The 21286-nt window shown below is 36.4% G+C and overlaps 2 protein-coding genes and 1 long non-coding RNA gene across 3 annotated transcripts; 2 read left to right on the forward strand and 1 right to left on the reverse strand.

Moving 5' to 3' along the window:
- The first annotated feature begins 349 nt into the window (after positions 1-349).
- Positions 350-1542, forward strand: LOC138929150 (uncharacterized). Its single transcript, XR_011445593.1, has 3 exons — positions 350-689; positions 934-1224; positions 1388-1542. It is a non-coding gene; the product is annotated as an uncharacterized lncRNA (long non-coding RNA).
- Positions 1543-8606: 7064 nt separating this feature from the next.
- On the forward strand, positions 8607-8922 carry LOC108074931 (uncharacterized). Its single transcript, XM_017167160.3, has one exon. It carries the CDS (start codon positions 8743-8745, stop codon positions 8860-8862), a length of 120 nt encoding a protein of 39 aa, XP_017022649.1. The 5' UTR covers positions 8607-8742; the 3' UTR covers positions 8863-8922.
- Positions 8923-13771: 4849 nt separating this feature from the next.
- CheA7a (Chemosensory protein A 7a) lies at positions 13772-14606 on the reverse strand. The gene is made up of 2 exons (XM_017167150.3): positions 14354-14606; positions 13772-14280 (listed from the first exon to the last, which is right to left on the reverse strand). Exons 1-2 carry the CDS (start codon positions 14597-14599, stop codon positions 13969-13971), a joined length of 558 nt encoding a protein of 185 aa, XP_017022639.1. The 5' UTR covers positions 14600-14606; the 3' UTR covers positions 13772-13968.
- Between the last annotated feature and the right edge of the window lie 6680 nt (positions 14607-21286).

The following is a 21286-nucleotide window of genomic DNA, read 5'->3' on the forward strand; positions in this document are numbered from 1 at the left end:
GCGTGTGTGTGGGCGGAAGTTATGTTCAAACTTAATTTAAGGTTCAATAGCGTAACCAAAGAAAACCACACGAAACTTTGGCTACAAAGACGATGACTACGAGGACGATGAACGAGTTCCGTGTAACATAAAATCTTGTGGTTTATTAGATTTTAATAATTCACACGATTCGCTGTGTGTATAAGTGAGTGTGGGAGTGTGTGTGTGTGTGTGTGGAAGACACATGACAGTCAGAGGGAGAGAGAGATACCTCTGTGTGTGTGCTGTGCATTTGAAGTCAACAAAAAACTAACTTTTATCTGCCTTGCCTTGCCTCAACTTTGTATCGTGGAAAACTGCCCCCCTGGAAAAGTGGAAAATACACTACCCCCCCCCCCCCCCCCTCGATCCTGAAAAAGCCCCCGAAGGTGTGTTTGTCTTGGCTGCAAAATAACCAAAATATAACAACAAAGACAACGACAAATTTGTGGCATATCAGCGGTGTGTCATGTGGGTTGTTGTGTCCGCACTTGAGACGTGGCGGTATATACTCTCAGTGGGTTAAGCGGGAGAGGGGGTTAAGGTTAAGGCGACGTGCCTGCAAGCTGCAAGGTGCTCAAGAGCCACTAAAGGGAATTGATTTGCCCAAAGAGAGAAGACTTGGCCAAAGATTGCGAGCAGCACTTTTTTAGAGTGTCAATAAACTTATGGTGAGTGTGTCTTAAAATTAAAGAGATTGAAGGATTAATAGGGGGATTTATAATGGGATTTATAGAGGAATTTATAGTGTATGTTATGCTTCTATAATTAGAATAAATACTTGCAATTTATCCTAAAATATCTTAAGAAAATATAAAAAATATCTACAAAAATCTCTCACATCAACTAAACTTCATTTGATTTAAACCTCAGCCTTCTTACCTTTATATATCACCTGCTTAATCCACTTGGTAGTGACATTTTCCTGACCTTCTTGGTTGGAATTTCCCGCTTCTTCCCGCCCCAATCGATGGATGGATTAACCCGCTCTGGGTCTGGGCATACGAGTTAACCCATGCTATGTGGCCATGCCGGGAATTCCTTGGCTTTTGGCTTCCAAACTTGCAAACTTGCAAATCGCTCATGGCCCAAAGGGAGAGAGAAGAGGAGAGGAGAGGAGAGGAGAGGAGAAGAGAGAGGTTCAGCTTGTTGGCCAAAAAGTCAAATGTCCGGGTCATCACATCAGCAGCATGCAGGAGTCGCTAGGTAAATACCCAGAAAATTAATGAAAATAAAATTGAATAAAATTATAAATATTATAAAATATATACCTATAAATAAATAAAATATAATATATTAAAATAAAAAAAAAATATTATTAAAACTAAATAATTATATAAAATAACAAAGCCACAATATGCCATTGCAGGACTCTGCCAGGTATCGTGTACAAAAAGGTTGAAAATGCTAGAGTTTCCGCTTCCGGCGGACTCTATAAATTTTTGCCCAGCTACCCGAGAGCATGCACAAGATGATGATGCTCTTCCCTACTTCTCCTCCGCCCAGAAAATAATAATAAAAAAAAATAAAATAAAATAAAGGAAAAAGGGGAGTAAAAACCCAGAATAAATCAGTGAAAAATGTGCAACTTATGATCAAGTGTTCCCACAAGAATTGCAAACTTTGCAGGCCAGCAAAGAAGACTCTGCTTTTTTTATGTCCTTTTTCCAGCAGCAACATCTCAGCTCCTTGTGGACCACCGAGAGCTCTTTGTTGTCTCCTTCACCGGTAACTGAATGTCGAAGACATCATCGAAGTTATGTGCCCAGAACTTTGCATAGTTGACCTTTTTCATAGCCATAAATAGTTCATAAACTATGCGGGGAAGCGGGAATCCAGTCCAGTCCCATGGGAGAGGACGACACTCCACTGCCAGGATAAGGGAAATCACTCGCAAGAGGATAATTGCATTTTCACACCAATTAAATTCAGAAGCCAGAAAATAAAAAATAAAAATAATGAAAAGCAAACAAAAATTGGCGGACGAATCAATTTGAATTTCAAATTAAACAACAAGTAAAATAATGGGGGGGGAAAACAAGGAAGGACCTGCTACTCCTGGTATCCCTGATCCGAAATGCAATGCCAAATGGCATCAAATGTCGTCTGCAGTGGCTTAGAGTCTCTCTCTTTCCCTTTGTCTAAATTGAATTTTCCATTTAAAGACAATGGCTTGGCAAATTTTTATGCGCCGAAAAGGAGGAAGGGGAAAAACCAAACCGAACCGAAGGCAAACTCCGGCAGCGGCGACCGGCCATTGTCGTCATTTGTTATTTTGTCGAAAAATGAAAATACTATTCCCAGCGGAGCACAGGGAAAGGAAATTCGCGGCGGAAGACGAAGGACCTTAAGCAACAATAGACGTCATCCTGCAAAAGCTTATCGATTCTGGATCGAGGGAAAAAGAAAGAAAGATATTTAAATAAATTTTAAAAATATTTTATTACTAACTGGAAACTATAAAAAAAATATTTCTAAATAATTTGAAAGCTGCTGGGACTTGCTTAATATTTTTCTATTATTTTTTTTATTGCTAACTTTAAGGTTTTTATCAGGTAAACTTTTTATTTCATATTTTTGCAAGTCCTAAAAATACTTTAAAAATATTTATAAGGATTTTAGGTAAGTTTAAAAAAATTAAAAATTTTTTTTTTAAATATATAAAACTTTAAAATGTTGTTTATTTTTATTATTATTATTTGTTATAATTTTTAATATTAATAGATTTAATAATAAACCTTGAACACCTTTAAAAATATTCCCTCAAAGGCCTCAAAAAACCTTTCTTCCTTCCTTAATTTCCAATCAGAGAAAATTGGGTTTCCTTTTTCCCCCCTTAGTGCCTGGGGGGAGGCACAGCTCCTTGGGGCTTTCCATTTAACAGAAATTAATTTATTGCATCAATATTTATGTTTCACTTAAATTATAATGCGTGAATGCAGTCAGCCCTCTGTCTAAACTTTTACATTTCGCTTCCCATTTTTCCAGATATTTTCTTTTTGTTCGCCGCAGAGCAAACAGAATGGCCAAAAAAAGGGGGGCCTTGTCGCAATCAGCCATAATAAATATTAAAAAAATAGCGCATAAAGTCAAACATTGGCTGGGCGATGGGTGGGAGGGAGGTACAGGGGAAGGAGTCTGGATCGTTGATGGAAACTTTTCTAATAAAATAGTGAGCGCGGCGGAATTGTGCAATTGCAATTTCCATGGCAAGGCAACTTTTTGGTCGGGATTTTTCGGTCATATTCAAAAGCCATTTTCGCCTATCAGAAAGTGTTTCAACAAATATTGACAGACTGGAAAAATGGTAAACGGGAAATGCGAAATGGGAAATGGAAAATGTGCGAGTGTGTGGCTGCCATAATTAACAGTTAATATTGCAGAAGTTTGTTTCTATTTCTGCTATTTGACTAGAACTCTTTCTCAGGACGAAGGACGATGCCATCGTTTAATAAGCTCACAGTTGATGTTTGTGTTTTTCAACACTGCAAACATATATGAGGAAAATCCCCAACGAAACGAAACTCAAACAGCGTCAGGGTTTTTCCTACTCTTTTTCGTTTTCCTTTATTTTTTTGAGAGGGAGAACACTTGAGTCTTGGCCTTTTTTGCTCACTTTTCGGTGTCAATGAACAGTTTTAACATATTAGCAAAGTTTCTTAAAGTACACATAAATATGTTTGATGTGAGAGCGTAGGAAAATCCGGGGAAAATCTGGTGGAAAATCCAGCGGATGGGGAGGCGCCACACACAAGTGCAAAGGCAAACGGAATATTATGTAAGATGCCGGGGCCAAAAGTGGTGGATGAGTATGGCCATGTCCCTTGGGGGAGCACCAAAAAAAAAGTTGTATAAAAAATTCTTTACATTTTTTTTTGCGCTGAAAAATCAACAAGAAAAATATATCAGAGTTTATAAGAGCGGATTTTCGTTGCCATCTCGCTCTCTCTAACAGATTTTGCTCTCTCTCTCTCTTTCTTAAGGAAAGATATCTTGTTCTCGCTCTTTTGCTCTCTACGCTTTGGCTGCAATGTACAAGCCGTAGCGAACAAGAGAGCTCTCTCTCTCTCTCTCCTTATTCGCTCTTTTAAGTTTCTTTAAGTTTCTTAAAGCCATTGAGTTCTTAAGAGTTTATTTTCCCCACAAAATCAGCTCAATAAAACAATTTTCGATATTAAATTATCATTTTTGCCTTGGAGAGCACACACACACACATACTCATACACTCACAGGCCCCACTACAACTACAACAAAAGGATGTCGTGCCGCGTCGCTTAATCATGTCAATGATTTATAACGCTTTCAAGGACCCAGGACCCCCAGCACCACCAGCAAACTCGAACTTGTCGACGCCAACTCTCTCTCTACCCTCTCTCTCTCCCTCCTCCAGGTGGTGGAATGACTTGCCAGACAAAGGCATAGCGACTGGCTTAGAGGATGCGGAAATACGGAAATGCGGAGTTTGGGCCCAGGTCCGAACATAAGTTTCCCGGCTACTTATATGCCGCCATGGTAGTGGAAGTGGAAGAGCAGTGCCAGTAGTCGAGGGCAAATTTATCTCACGAAAAATGATTTGGCTCATTATCAACAGGAGCTAAAGTGCAGCCGGGTTACACTTGGAGAAAAGGATTTAAAAATATTTATAAAATTTATTTGTTTTAATTTTTAAAATAATTTTTAGTGATATTTTTAAGTAATTTATAAATTTTTGTAAAATTACTCACCTCACCTAAGTAAAGGATAATGGAAAATTATTCCTAAAAATATATACACTAATTATCTAAAAGAAACAAACAAATTATAATAATAAATTAATAATTACTAAGAAATCCTGTGAATACTTTAATTATCACTTAGAACCTCTTGGCATTTCATTTGTATATTTTTTAATAATTTTTAAATTTTCTAGAATTTTTTTTCAGTGCATCCACAGAACCAGAGATACATTTATAGACAAAAGATGGTAGCTAGTGGTGGAGTTTGGGTCCTGGGAGTGAGAGACATCGAACAAACGCATAAATCAACAACAAAAACAGAAAAAATGATTTATTTTTCTTTGGCTGCTCCTTCAGCTGCTTCCTGTGGCTTCCACCTCCCATCACCCACCACCCACCTCCCACCCTAATATTGTACATATATATATATATATTCCAGGGGATGGAGTGTTATATGATTGCTTCTAATAAGTAAAGTGGGATAATGCCGGTTATTATGCGTGGAATGAGATCAGGTATGAGCAAAAGGAAAAAATTGTTGCAAAAATAAGAGGAAATTGAGGCACACAAAGGTGTGTGTTGTGTGTGCCCACCAATAATAAAGTAATCAAAGTGATATGGTGTTGATGCCGTAAGGAACTGAGAGTTTTTGGGAAGAAAGAATTCGTGTGTGTGTGTGTGTTGTTATTGTTGCCAGGACACCCACCTCCACCCACCCCCAGATTATGCCATTAAGACATGAGGGGCAATCGAATTATAGTACTGGGCCTGCAAATGAAATTGAATAAGGAATGGCACTGGAGATAATACTGGGAATCTTCCAGCTGAACAACAAACGGAACAAAGGACGAGGCATTTAAGAAGGCCGCCAATCTGGTTAAGGGGATCAGGAGGAGGTCCTAATGATTGGAGTTTTTAAGGGGGAAAACAAGACTTTAATATTCTTTATCAAATTTGAATAGCATTTTTATGTTTTGTATATATTTTTTATATTTATTTAGATTTTATTTACGATTTTATAAATTATAATTTATGTAGTTACAGGCTACAGGAAAGGAAAGTATAAATTTAAAATGAAAAGATGAATATTTAAGGATTGTTTTAAGTAAAAACTGTTTATTTTTAATAATAAATACAATTTTAATTAATAAATATTTAATAAATAATATTTTATAAATTCTTAATATGCTTTTAATAATTAATATTATTATAATTAATATATAAAAATAAATAATAATACATAAAAAGAATATTTTATACAAAAAATAATAATAATTAATAAATAAAATAATAAATAATATATTATAAATTATAATTAACATTTTAAAATATTTATTAATAAATAAAAATAAAATTGTATCCAAAAAAAAATAATAATTAATATTCTCATATCATCTCCTTTCATCACCAACCAATTTTAAGTAATTCCAATTAAATGCTAAATGTTATTTATAATTTATAGGAAGACAAGCAAACGAAGAAGCAACTTTCCTCGTGTACATGTGTCTTGTGTCTCTCCACCAAACCCCATAAATAGTTGCTTAATTACCTTTTCAAGTGCCAAGTGCACTCACCTGCCTAACCACCCACACCCCCTTTCGAATTTTCCCCAGAACAAAAAAAAAAATAAGGAAAAACTTGCACAAAGAAAACCCTGAAACACACAACAACTGAAAGAGGAAGAAGTTGAGGCAAAAGCCGAAGACAAAGTATAAAACATATGCCAAAACACCGATTGCAATTAATCTTGTGCATGTTTTGGTCTACACCCCCACCACCCACCTGGATTTTCCAACCTCCTTGAGTTAAACTGTATTGGTAAACAACGAACAAAACGGAAAACGGAAAACTTGCGCTGCATTTGGCTTGTTTTAACCCGTTTTCTTCCCCTTAATTTCCCCCTCTCTATTTTTTTTTCTAACCGCCAGAGTTGCCACCTGCAAAAAGGAAGCAGGCAATTTACCGAGAAGGTCCTTTGCCTTGTATTTGTTGTGTGTGTGTGTGTTTGGCGGTTGTGTGGGTGCCGATCTATTGTTGGCAAAGCAAACTTTCGCTGCATACTTCAAGGCGCCACCCACATAAGCCGCTACTCCAAGGATATCCAGGGTTGCAAGGCAGCCAGCGTCTGTGTGTGTGTGTGTGTGTGTGCTATAGACATTTGTGAGGTATCCCTTAAATACCAATTTATGGCACAAGCAGATAAAGTCCCAAATCTGCACTTAATCTTTTGCATTGTTTAATTTCGACTCATTGAGTTAGAGCGCCAAAAATATCCCACACCATCATAGCATGTGTGTGTATTGTGTGTGTGTGTGTGTGTGTGTGTGTGGTGTTTGGGCGTGGCTCCCATGAATGGCCATTGTTCGCTGGTTGCTTGGGTTAAGGGGGTGATGGTGGTGGAGGCACTTAAGTTGCCTGGGAAATAAATCGCTGTCGACATCTACAAGCGACCAACAAAGTGAAATTTTTACTCGAAATTCATTTGATTTTTTATAAAAAATATTTATTTTTAACAAATAATAAATGCAAGTATATATATTTAATTATTATAATATATTTTAAATTTATTTAGGAATATAATAAAATATTTAAAAATATATTACAACAAAATAAAATATGTTCTGAGCAATAAAAATTAAAAAAAAAATATACATTTTGATTTTCAAAAATTGTAAAACACATTATCTATTTTACTTTATTGTTAAACTTATTTTTGTAGCTTTAAAAAATATATAGAGTATTGATTTATGGTTTTTAAAATATATATAAGATTGATTTATTAATTAAAAAATATATATAAATAAGCTTACATTTTATTTTATTATTTTTAATATTTATTTTAGCTTATTAATATTTTGTATAATATTTTTTATATTAATAAACTACAAAAAAATTTTGAAAATAATTTGTATTGATTTTTCTAATACGATTTAAGCCTATTTATATTATTTAATTATAATTATTAAATTTATATAATTTCAATGTAAGTTATTAATAATTTTATACATTTTTTTTTTTTTAAGTGCAAGTCTGTGAGGTTTTTTTTGGTTGATTTTGTAGGATATTTCGATGCATCATTGCAACCGCAGCAGCAGCAACACACACACACAAACACACTCACATGCTTGCTCAACAGGCGCAACAGTCGTCCTTCCTTCCTTCCTTCCTTCCTTCCCAGCCCCCTCCCTCCCTGACCCCACTCTGCGGTTTCCCAGCCCCCCAGACCAAACCCAAATCCGAATCCGAATCCGGGTCTTGGTCCAACGCAAGTTGTTTGCTAGTTAAAACTTACAACTTGCGCGTTATTTCCTGCCACACACACACACACATACTATTTGTGGGAAAGGAGGGAAAAAGGGTGCAAAAGGGGGGGGGGGGGGGGGGGGGGGGGGGGGGGAAATAAGGAGCACAAGAAACACTAGGAACAGTAGACAAGGGGGGGTAAGAGCTACCCACTGCCAACCGCAATGCCCTCCGTACTTAAGGTGTTAACGCAAAAGCTTGACTCATAAAATATTGAAAAAGCCGCAAAAACTTTGCACCAAAAAAGCTTGCAAAATATATACAGGTAATAGACAAAAAAATAAAAAATATATATCTAAATAAAAAACTAAGAAAATAAAGCCGAGGTGTTACAGGTATATGGGGAAAATAATTAGGAAGCAAGAAACCAAAAATTGAAGGGTTAGGATCTTAAGAAAATACCAAAATACATGTGCTATTATACTTTATTTAAGAAATATAATTAATATTAAAATTTATCAGATGTTAAAAGTCGATGGCTTGCGATATTTATTAAAATTGAAATATTATTTAGAACATTTATACATTTATATCAAATATATATATACGTTTTTGTTATACCATAATTCCTCTTTTAGATAAGCTTAGCTTTTCCCTTCAAAAAGAATAAAATATGTAAAAATTATCCGTTACAAACAGTCGCTTGATTTGGTTATCGGTGTTTCCCTTTCGATTTCCTATCCAACGCAGCGATCCAGCGATCATCATGACGCCGACCAACGTGATCCTGCTGCAGTTCAGCCTTCACTGCTTCAAGATCATCTTCATCTACTGCATCTGTGTGCATGTCCTGGAGCATGTGATTACCAGGATACAGGAGAGATAAGGTTCTGGGTTATATTTCAAATCGATAAAGAAAAATAAAAGAAGAAGCGACACTCTACTAGGAAAATCCTATGATTTTTATTTTAAAGATATTTCTTTCCTTTTCCTTTTTTAATAATATAACTAATGGGCATACCAGAGTCGTTCTCGTTCTATTTCTCGTTCTCGTTCTCGTTCTAGTTATCGTTATCGTTATCGTTATCGTTATCTTTATCGTTCTCTTTCTCGTTCTTTCTCTCGTTCTCGTTCTTGTTCCTTTTCTCGTTCTTTTTTTTCTCGTTCTCGTTCTTTTTCTTTTTCTTGTTCTCGTTCTCGTTTCCTTTCTCGTTCTCGTTTTCTTTCTCATTCTCGTTCACTTTCTCTTTCTCGTTCTCGTTCTAACATAACTACTGGGCATCCCACGCGTCGCAATTACTTTCATCTGCATTCATGTTGAAAATCGATGCGATTTACATAAATAACATATAATTTTTAATGGGCTTTTCATCATGGAATAAATTATTTGCTGGCAACGAAGGGAACGGAAAACGAAACGGAAATTCAAATTACCTGCAACGTAATTACACAAAAGAATATGCCAATAAAAATGACTTATGTATCAATTTCCTTTACGACACACAATCCCCAGATACCAGACAGAGGATGCGATGCTCCTCCTGCCGATGACGATGATGATGACGATGATAATAATAAAAGGCAACGTAGCACAAAGCGTACAATTTTCAATTTTATTTTTATTGCCTTATTGTGTATCAAATATTTACAATTATTTGCCTCCGCGGAAAATGAGCAACGAGAGAGAGACCGGAAAAGCGGCATTTTCCGCGAGACAGCCACTGAATCCTGTTGATAAATTCAAATAAATTTTCGTTGTCGGCCAGGCAGGAGAGTAACCAAGGTGAAAATGATGAGGCCAAAAACTACAGACGTGGAAAAGTTTTCAATACAAAAGAAAAAGAAGAAAACGGGAAAAGCGAAAGGTAGAAAATTGCATTTTCCCAGTCTGCGGCATTAAAATTTTATTTTTATGCCATTGAGACTTTGATTTACATTTTTCGAGTGTTGTTATAATTTTGATAATATTTTATAGCTTCGAAAAAGTGGTAAATGGTGCGTAAAATGTCTGGGAAAATGAAGAAAAATCTTTAACAATTTTTATTTAATTTAATAATAATTATTAAAAAGTAATTTAAAGTAACCTTTGCTTTTCCTTTGGCCATCTGCTTGGCAAATGTTTATTTCAGTTGCCATTTTCACCGGAGTTTTTCCGGCGAAACCTTGCCAATTGAGACGGGCGGCTTCCTTTCTTCCATCAATTGGAAAGCCATTTGTGGCGGGGCTTTTCCCTTCCTTGGCTGTCTGCCTTTTTCTTTTTCTCCTTTTTTTTTTCTTGGTTCATTTAACAACAATTATAATGGTTTCCACTTTTGGCATTACTTTTAACGGTTCTCTGCTTGAGTTTTCCGCGAGTCTCCAGCTAAATTTCCGTGGCAATCGAAGAGAGCTTGTAAAAGTTAATGAAATGAAACCATAGGAAAAGCCAGGGAAGCTGGCTGGGAAAATGGGGAAAAAGAGACAGATTCGCTTGGCACTTTTCGGCTTTTCCGAATCTATTTTAAGTAATATTTATGTGACTTCACTTTCGCTTTTTTTTTAATATTTTTATACTCTCCTTCCCAATTAATTTTTATTTATGTCTGTGTCTCTTCCTTTTCCCTTATCAAACAAACAGTTGGCAAAATGATAAATGCGCTTCACCCTAAAAATGATATAAAAAAAAAATATAACAAATAATAATAAAAACCCAGCCCAGCATTTGGTAATTTAATATTTTTTTTTGTCATTTTTCCGGGAGAAGGGGCTGCGTAAAAAATGACAATTTTTAATTATCAAATGCGTTTAATGATAAAAATTGTCTTAGCGCGAGTGGTGGCCACTTTCCCAGCTTTTAATTTATGATTTATTTGTGTGGGTGGGGCGGGGGCGCCCATAATAATTAATATTGCACACAAGGAAATACCAGAAAAAAAAATAGAAAAAAAAAACAAACACACAAACCCAAGAGTGGCGGAAGCGACAAAAAAAAAACAAACAAGAAAAGCCCGAGCAAAGGCGTCGAAAACAATTCCCCAAGGGGGGTTGGGCATTTTTTCATAAATCTTGAAGGCGCGTGAAAAAGGGGGGTGGGGCAGGGGGAAAGCGACGACAGTAAGTGCAATGTCATTGAGGCGAAGAAAGGCGAGAGAGAGAGAGAGAGAGAGAGAGAGAGAGAGAGAGTGGGCGGTCGACTACGCCCCCTTTGAGCCACAACGACGACGCCACACATGCGGCAAGGCGTCGTCTTGAGTCCTGAAAATTAAAAGTATTTCTCGAATTATTGTTAATGATGATTAAAAATATGTGTACCTGCGGAAATGAAACGGCAAAAGGTGCCTTCTCCCGGTGGTTAATGTATGGTAATGTGCGGGGGAATGGGTTGCTCCTGGTCCTGGAGTTGTCGTCTTGTCCCCAAAGCGGATGAGAGCCTGGGTTTTCGCATGCTTTTGGGAAGAAAACTCAAGTAATTGGAGGTGGAAAATACAAGATATTTGAAGTATATATTTATTTTAATAAATTTATTTAAAGATATATATTTTAAGGTCTTGAAAGAGCAAGTATTAATTCATTTTCTTATTAGTTTTTCTATTTATTTTCACATTCTTCTTAATTAAAATAGCTAGTAGTATGAATAGCTATTTTTCTTATAGGTAATCATCTTTCTCTTGTATTCTCTCGTTCTCGTTGTGGTTCTCGTGGGTTTTTTGTATTCCTTTTCGTTCTTAGTATCATTCTTCTCGTCGTTTTACTTCTCCTTCTTCATCCGGTTCTCGCTGTCAGTCTTGGTAAAGCTCTTGTTTACCTTCTCTTATTGTTCTCGTTGTCTTTCTCGTTCTTATTCTCATTCTTCTCGTTATCCTTCTCGTTATATTTCTTAGATTTATTATCCCTCGTTCTCGTTTTGCTGTGGTTTCTGTTCCCCTTTCGATCTTTTTCTCGTTCTCGTTCTTAGTCTCCCTCTTTTCATAATTCTCTTTCTAACTTCCCTTATAGTTCTCGTTCTCGTTCTCGTTCTCGTTCTCGTTCTCGTTCTCGTTCTCGTTCTCGTTCTCGTTCTCTTTCCCCTCCTCAACCTCCTCCCCACATATCCTTAGGAGTCAAAAGTGAGCATCTCTCCCGTTGGGTGGTGGGGTCGGCGTGTGGCGGCACTCGATAACATAATTATCTGTCATAATCAGTAGGCGTTGAAATGTGCAATTTAAAGTGCAATTTAATGCGCGCCAGCAGCTAAAAACAACAACGCCGATACGGCCACAGATACAGATACATATGCATAGAGAGAGAGTCACAGTAACAGAGCCACGGATACAGATACAGATACGGATACAGATACGGCTATGGTTATGGTTATGGTCATGGTTATGGTTACGAATGCAGATACAAATGCAACCGGTTGCATTGGGGGGGTAGCAACAGTCACTGGTTTAGTTTGTGCATGCGAAAAGGGGGATCAAATTAAATCAAGAGACTAAAAATATACATTTTACTGTGGATATTATAAGATAATAAGATAAAAATTAAGTCAGCAATCAAAAGTTAAATAATAATAATTAATTAAATAATAAAATTTAAGATTTTATTAAGAAGATCTCTTGTTTGCTTGTACATAGCAGGCAAAGCCTCGCAAGACTTCTATAAATTAAATTATTATAATATTTAATCTCAGCTTATTTATAATTTTCAAGGCATTCAAGAATGCAATTCTAAAGTAACCCTCTGCACACCCCTCTGCTCGACGCCACTGTCCCCCATCTAGTCTAAAGCATTTCGGTGATTGTGTGTCAGTTTGAGTTTTCGCAAATTTGCATCGGATTATTGCAATAAACATAATTATGCGCGCTGCATATGATTTTTCAATTAAACACATGCCAACCCCCAATGGGGGATGCAAATAAAGGGTTAAGCCGTAGCGGGTGTCAAGGGGACACCCCCTGGGGGGTGGAGAGAGGAGAGGGCTCATTCGGCGATGACACGGCCAACCAAATTGCTGTGCCGTTCGTTGCGGGTGTTTGTAATGCATATTTGTTAATTAAGTGTCGCATGTGTGTAAAGTCGGGCTATACTACCCCTATTAAAAGCTCTCTGGCGCACCCCCCCCCCCCCCCCCCCCCACTTCCGGCACGCCCATGATGCAGGCATGCCTGCCCAGCATGTGGTGCAATTCTAGCGGTGCTTAAGTGGAATCAATGGATTGTAAAGCAGAGATAATCATTTTTGGAAGAGGCACACACACACACACACAAAAAAAGACAGTCCCCGAGGTAGAGGCTTCGTCTTTGGGCATACCCGGCCAGGAGCCTTAGGAGACTTTTAGAGCCCTTTGCTGATGCTAGAACTAATTGGGAATTTTAATGAAAGCAAGCGGAATTCTAAATAAAAAACTAGATGGTCTTGAAGTAAGCTAGTAATGCTGTCAATATTATTTATAAAATATATAAATATATTTTTTTTAATCAAACAAATAATATTTAAAAAAAATAAAAAACGATATAACTTATACCAAATACCCTCTAAAAAAAATCACAAAACGCGTTGATATCATTAAATATTTTGAAGAGCCTTGAGCCATGGCCTCGAGTACCGGGCGTGTGTGGTTGCCCCTGACAAATGCCACCCACTCTCGATTATGATGCTCCTGCTGCTGGTATATCGCTGAAAATTTCAGTTAGATGAGGTGTTGATGCTGAAACTCTGCGGTGCGATTCGGTTTGTGTTTGTCATTTCAAGCAAACTGCACTTGATGACTGGTTACGGGTTTTGCCCTGCCCACAACACAACCCACAATTAAATGCATCTACATACATGTCTTTGTCTTTGAAAGCGAATTTCGTTATATTAATCAACCTTGGATAAATACATAGATAGAATATGTGAACGCTTGTCGTGTCAAATGGATCCACCCGGAAAATCGAAAACCACAAATTAACAAAATGTTAAAAAAAATATATATGTATAAAAAAATTAAACTAACTAAAAAAAAAAAGAGAAGGGAGGCAAAAAAACCTAAGACTTAGGTCAGTGTGACCACGGCCACTAGTCCTGCCACTGGTATCTCATGATCCTGCAGGGATAACTCCAGTATATAGTCACCCTTGGGAGCATTGTCCGGCAAAAAGTTGGTCTCCATCTCGTAATTATCGATCTTGTATTTGCCCTTGGGAAAGGGACACTTGCCCTGCTCGGGCATATTGGAGACCTTCTGCAGGTAGGGATACGTGTCCTTGTCCTCGTTGATGAACTGACAGTAGGGCTTGTTCACATTCATCACCAAAGGACCCTTTTGGCTGGCTTTTGAATCGTAGACAAAGACTCGCAGGGAGATCTAGGGATTATGATATATCGAATAATATATTTTTACTATTTTCTTTTTATTTTCTAAGTAATTTCCCTCTTACCTTTTGTTCATCTCCCATATTAAACTTGAATTCAAAGTCCCCGGCCACCGCAAATTTATTCCTGCCAATCTTCTTCATCCTCAGGTTGCCCCAGTCCACCCATTTATCCTGATTATCGATGGACTGGTCGCGTTCAAAGGAGTTGAGCTCCACGTTGTAGGGTTTCTCGTTCTCACAAAATACATTTTGCACTGAGACTATGGCCAAAAGTTGCAGAAAAACGTAAAGGGGCCGGCATTGTGCCATCTTGCTGCCTTGGCTAAACTGTGCCACCAACGATCTCATCTCCCTTTATATATATTGCTTTTATTATATACCTAACTATATATTCCACTTGATTTTGTTGCAACTTATCACGCCATATTGTTGTTTTACCCCCGATAAATATGTTTTGTAACTCGAAAATGTTCACAATGGAATTTCTCGACAAGGTTATCACGTATAATTATCACAATTTAGTCGTTATTTTAATTAAATAAATATATGATTATAATGTTTGCAGTGACCTTACATAATTTGAATTTAACAAGGGGGTCTAGGGATGGAAGAAAAGTGTAGTTAAGTAACAATTTGTTATCGATATATCGAGAAATTTATTACATTTTACTTTTAAATTCAAAAAATATATATTTCAAAAATTTAATTAAATTTATTTAATGTTATATAAGTATAATCGATATTTATATGTATAATTACCACGTTAAAATATCGATTTTGAATCGATAAATCTATTTTTATACCTAGTTCAATAAGAAATAGGTAGAAGTCTGACTGAATTTTATAAATTAAATATTTTTACTCAATTTTCTGTAACATATTTATTCACAATCCTGAAACAACCAATTATTTGTTACATTCTCATTCGATTACACTTTAATTCCCATGCCTTTTAGCCGCCTGTCCTGAAACTTTTGCCAGTGAAATTCTGCAAAATATTTGATGGCAACTAATCTCTTAACACTCTATTGAGACGTGTAAACTTTTAATAGCATTTGCTCCACTCCACGACAGTCTGACGGGTATTATGGCAAGGAGGGGTCCTTGTTTTATGGCCTGCAGCAGTTTTCGTGTTTGAACATCAAAAGTAATAAATTCATCGAACCATCGCAGAGACAGAGACAGAGAGAGGAGAGAGCGAGGTGGCTTGGCTTGGTGTCTTGGATTTTGTTGTTGTTTTAGGTCCGCTCTGCCCAATAACTTTCCGTTGGGGCTTTTCCCTTGCTTTTCACCTCTCCTCACCACCTACCTACCTGTCCAGCCGTTAATTTCCCGCGAACTCCAGCCTGTTGTTTTGCCGCTTTCCTCCGTCCTTGGCCGAAAAACTTATTTGGCCAACTCTGTCTGTCTTGGCCTGCTTCGTGCAATCAATGCAAGGGCACTCACTCTACTCACTCTACGCCTCTGACATGTCCAAGGGGGGGCGTTTAAGTGTCTCTCGAACTTTAGTGAAAATATTTCAGGCTTATTTATAGGTTTCTAATCGAAAGGAATTAAGGCTAAAACTAGTTTGAAATGGGAAAATATTTAGTTAATTATTCTAAAATTAGTTAATACTATTTACTTGTTAATATTTATAATTAGTTTATTAACTATTATTAGCTGAATCGTTTCAACTCTAGTTATTCCGTAAAAATTAAAGAAAAGAAGCTCTTGGAGTCTAATAAAAAATCCCTCTCAATTGCTAATGCTTGTACATTGCAGGCGTAGATAAAGCGACAGAAAGATCTTTCATTTTAAGCCTTAGTTAATCGTTGATTAATTTCTAAATAATTAATTTCCCCATCTCTGTTTTTTTTTTGTATATTTTTACAATAACTAAAGAGCAGCGACTTTTTTCTTATTTTTTCTTCAAACAACCAAAAAAAAGAAACAGAAAGGGGGCCGCTAATAAATCGGTTTCAATCTATCAAAGACTTAAATTTCAATTTTTTTCAAATTTCCTGCCATTTAAATGCACTCCTTCGTCCGCTGGATTTTCCAGTGGCTTGCTGGGGGGTTGGGGTTGGTCCAAGGAGAGCCCATTGTCATGGTTGGCTGGTAAATGATGCGCAAGGGGGGTTGGGCATAGCACATTCGCTGCAGAATTGTGCCTTTTTGAGTGAGCCAAGAATTGAATATTTTTCCTTGCCTTGGCTTTATACTATATATATTTTCTTTTTTTATTTTACACTTCTCTTTGGTGCTGCTATTTGTATACCCTTTGAATGGGGTTGTTAAAATAAAATAAAATAAAATAATGATGGTCCAAGTTGGGGATGTTAATATATTTAAGGGGAAAGTACATCAAAAATAGCACTTATAATATTATATAGAAAATTTCTTAGACTTGGAAATATGGAATTTTTCATAAAAAAAAGTTCAATAAAATATCGAAAAATATCGGAAAAATTCGATTTTATTAATTTTTTTTTTGTTAGAATTTTAAATTCACTTTTTAAGGAAAATAAAATATTTAAAAATATATCAAAAAATATATACAAAAAATAGATTTAATTTATATAATATTGGCTTAAAATATATAAAACAAAATATCGATTTATTGTCCATATATTAAAATATAAATATTGTATAAATATATCGATTTATTTTTCAATTAAAAATGCATAAACTTTTGTGTTTGTTCACCGAAACCTTTTACATTTTGGCATGCAGTTTATAAGAGATAGTTCCAATATTACTAGATATCTAGGTATATCCCATAGGGTATTTTTAGCTCCATCATTGCTGTGCTTATTTCGTTTTTTTTTTTTTACTTTGGCGACAGACAACGACGCAATTCTTTAGCATTTTATTTCAATTTTCTTCATTTTTTTCCCGTCAGCGTGGGCAACGCAGTGTACAGCACATTTACTGCCTCATCTATTTAATACCATAAATAATTGCATCTAATTAAATATGCTCAAATGAAAATGTCCGCTTTTCTTTCTTATTTTTTTTTTTTTCACCCGCTTTCCTTTTCTTATTTTTTTATATTTTTTATTCCTGAAACCATCCCGGCTACGTGCCATGGGTTTGGCTGCAGTTGACGCGTGATGGAGCGAATGTCATTCGAAATGAAATTCAAGTTCCAATTTGGACCCAAAGGAAGAGAAAGAGATGGATAGAGCTGGAAAGAAAGAGAGAGAGAGAGGGAAAAAGATTGGGTGCCAAGAAGAAATTAAGTAGCAGCGGGCAAAGGGGCAAAGAGAAAAAAAAAAGAATTTAATAGTTTTCAATTAGGAATCGTTTGCAGCCTTTTCTTTTCGCACCCTCTCTTTTCGTGAAAAAAAATGCCACAGCATCAGCCCACCAACGCTTTTCCCTCCCTCCCCCCACACACACACACTTTCCCGGCCAAGTGTCAAGCAAATGAAGTCACGACTCGTCCTCCACAGTTTCTTTATTCGTTATTTGGCCCTTGTTTCTGGCCCTCTTATTCCGTTATCAGATACCCTGTAATTAGGGAAAGTAGTAGACTTGACCCAAAATTAATTTAAAAAGTTAAGAGAAACGGAAAATGGATTTCTTGGATATTATTTGAGAGAAATATCCCCCTGAAAGTGATTTCTCCTTGAAGCTAAAACCTTCCAGGTCATCACCCAGTCGTTACACTTTCTTGGCTTAAATGCCTTGGCATTCTTCTGAGCTTACCGCTCCCTCGCTTGCTTTTGGTGCCCCCCACTGTTGTTGCTTTGACTGCTTCCTTTTAATTCAACGTAAATTTTATTTTATTTTAATTTCGCTGCAATTCTTTTAACACACTCCTGTCTATTGCCCTCTCTTTTTCCCCTTCCCTATTGCCCTCCCTCTTGCTCTCTTTATGAAGCAAACGCAACTGGAAATGCTTGGCGTATTTTGTTCTTATTTTCTTGGTGTCATTTTTTGTTTTTATTGAAATAATGTCCTGGTTACTTTTTTTTCTCAGTCAGGTGATTGTCATGTCCCAGGAAGTGCTCGCTTTCCTTTAATTAAATATATAAACAAATAAATTAAACAGAAAGTGAAAAATTAAAATATCAGGCATAAGATTAATTTAATTAATTGTAAGGTAACCGAAAGGTCCTATCAGTTTTGCTTTTCCTATTTCGTTGCCTCACGAGAGGACCTGACCCTCTGCCTCTCCCTCACGAGAGACTCTCTCCCAAGACTAACGAAAGAGAGAGATTACTTTTGCCTCACGGGAGGCTCTCTCTCCCTGCTCCTTCTGCCTAGCTTTGCCTGCTATGCATCAGCAAAAGCAAACGAGAAGAAGAGAGTTATATCTTGGCTGCTCTTTAAGAGAGGGAATATCACTTTTTCTTTAAGATTTCCAAATAGTTTTCCTATTTTAGTTTGTCTTTCCTATTTTCCTAATAAATAAATTTAAATAAATTGTGTGAGAAAAAAGGAATATTATACTCTCTTTTTTCGCATTTCTCCCCTTTTAAAATCTATCCAAAAAAACCCACAAATCCACACCTCGGACTGTGGACAGTTAACACCAAACAGATGTCCTGTCACTTATTGGGGTTAATAGCGCATAGAAACCCTTCCTTCGTCCCAATCGACAAGACAAATCACACAAATTGACAAACGTTTAACATAATTTACACGGCAAAGCCGAAACGACTTACAGTTGACCAGGGGTAACCAGATCCTGGCCAATATTGACCCTTTCGCCCTTTGCCTTGCCAGCGACGACGACAAAACCCTTGTCAACATTGCGTAACCGAAACTATTAAAAAGATCAGCCAGGACACAGGACAGGACGGGACAGGACACTTGACTGAACAAATAAAAAAAAGAAAATCAAAAAATGGGGCGGAAAAAACACGAAATTGAAGAGGATGTCCCGGAATTTTGGTCATTTTTCACACGCTCCGGACTAAGGAGGACATATGTTCATGGTCAAATCGATTAAATAAATCATTAGCATCTTTTTTGGCCAATTCCTTGGATGTCCCCGGTGTCCTTTGTGTCCTCCTCCCCCCACGAGTGGCCTTTTGTGAGGCGAACGCGTGTCGCAACTTTTCCCATGTGTTGCTCTCTGCAAATTGTTTTTTAATACAAAAGAAACCTCCCTGAAAGTGGGAATTTTTCTTTATTTTCTTTGGTTTTTCTTGGATTTTTTTGTATGTTGGGCGCCCTTGTCGTTTGACATTTAATTTGTTGCCAAAGGAGTTGGTCAAGAATGAAGGCTAATTTATTGCAGGAGACAGGAGACAACTTCTAGAAGGAGGGAATATTTTCTTCTAGAGAAAATTAAAGTCTTGATGGATTTTTTGTAATAATATTTATTGAATTTAGAGTTTTTTCTTTGGAAAATAATTATTAATAAATTTGTATTTATTTTAAATTAGTTTTTGTTTTACAATAACCTTCAGTTTACTGATTATATTTTCTATAAAACCAAAAACCCAAGTTTATAAAGCATTAAATCCTCCTCTTCAACTCCAAACATCCTTGTATTTCTTTCACTTTTTGTTCACATTTCTGTTGTTTATTTTCTATAAATATAAATTAAATGGGTGGCGTGTGACTGTCCAATAAATTTAGCTATTTTTATATATTTCGAGACACCTTTTTTTGGTTTCGGTTTCGGTTTCGGTTTCTTTTTATTCGTTTTTTTTTTTCTCCTTCTTTTGAATGCCATTGTGGTCCTTTTGTACGTCGAACCCTTTTCATTGTGCGGATCCGCATCCCGACAGGGCGTGGCTGTGTGAAAAAAAAAATATATAAAAAATATATTGCCCAAGTCGAGCCAAATCATGTGACAATAGTTGCTTTATTCCCCCTGCCCCACATATTGTTATTTATTTCCCTTTTTTAGGTTGATTTTTGGGCGTAATAAAATGCAATTTGTTTTATAAAATAAGCAACAGGGTTTGAAAATCGAATGGGTTTAAGTTTGTAATAGAGAAAATATATAAAAGAAAAGAGAAATAGATATTGTTTATTTTGACTTTTATTTATTATAAAGAAGCTAATAAATAATTTATTTAAAATTTTAATAGAATTTCCTGCTTAATATCAAAACAATTGAGTTACTTTTCAATTATCGGGCTCAAAACTTAAAAAAGTACAGTCCAAAAAGTCAGTGTGTGCACACCTTGTTTACATATTTCCACTAAAAAACTTACTAATTAATTAAGTTAAATTTGTACAAAATTGAAGTTAAATTAATTATATTATACTATTACAAATTGTTACATTTTTCTCATGTTTAAAATTCTATAAAATTTAAGTTTAAATTGGAAAACAACTCTGATCAATTATACTTTTCCAATTTATTATTATTTCTTCTATTTATTAACTGTCCTTTTTATATTACTTCTACTTATACTTGATAAACGCGTTCTTTTGTTTCAGCGAAACCTCCGTTTTCCCCCAAAATCTTTTGTTAAAAAAAAAAGAAGAAAACAACAAAAAAACGCAAACAATTTCTTGTAATTAAAATCCATGGCCTTTTCAGTCCCCAGCCCACTTAGGTGGTCCTGGGTGGCTCAGTCAGGTGCTCAGCTGCGCCAATCAGTCACAGACCAGTCAACCACCGAAGCTCCCGGACAGGGTCCCCGGGTCCGGCTGTACTTGTCACTGCTCTCTGGCTGCTGCAGGTGGAAAAGTGGAAAAGCGGATGGGAAAGCGGCGGAAAATGGGTGGGGGCGATGAGGCCCAAAGGCAGACGAGCAACCGACCGACCTTTGCCAAGAGACTGCTATAGCTTTTTGCATCAATTTTTTCTCTGTTTTCTCTTTTTTTTTGTTCAAGAATTACTGATTATTAATTCATTTTGAACCGGTGAGGCATTCATATTTCTGCAGCAGCAGCCCTGAGAGTGGGTCGTCCTTCGACACGCACACACACACACACCGAACCGATGAACGCTGAAAGAAAAAGTTATCGATTTTGAAGAAGTTAATTATGACAAACCTTGTTTAAAAAAATCAAGACTACAACTGCCAGAAAATATCGATA

This window comes from Drosophila kikkawai, chromosome X, assembly GCF_030179895.1.
Source record: "Drosophila kikkawai strain 14028-0561.14 chromosome X, DkikHiC1v2, whole genome shotgun sequence".
Lineage (NCBI taxonomy): Eukaryota > Metazoa > Arthropoda > Insecta > Diptera > Drosophilidae > Drosophila > Drosophila kikkawai.

Excerpts from the sequence above, each read along its gene's own strand:
- LOC108074931 (XM_017167160.3), top strand. The coding sequence starts at position 8,743 with ATGACGCCGACCAACGTGATCCTGCTGCAGTTCAGCCTTCACTGCTTC.
- CheA7a (XM_017167150.3), bottom strand. The coding sequence starts at position 14,599 with ATGGCACAATGCCGGCCCCTTTACGTTTTTCTGCAACTTTTGGCCATA. Across the intron at positions 14,281-14,353 it reads ATATGGGAGATGAACAAAAG|ATCTCCCTGCGAGTCTTTGT; the intron begins GTAAGAGGGAAA and ends CATAATCCCTAG.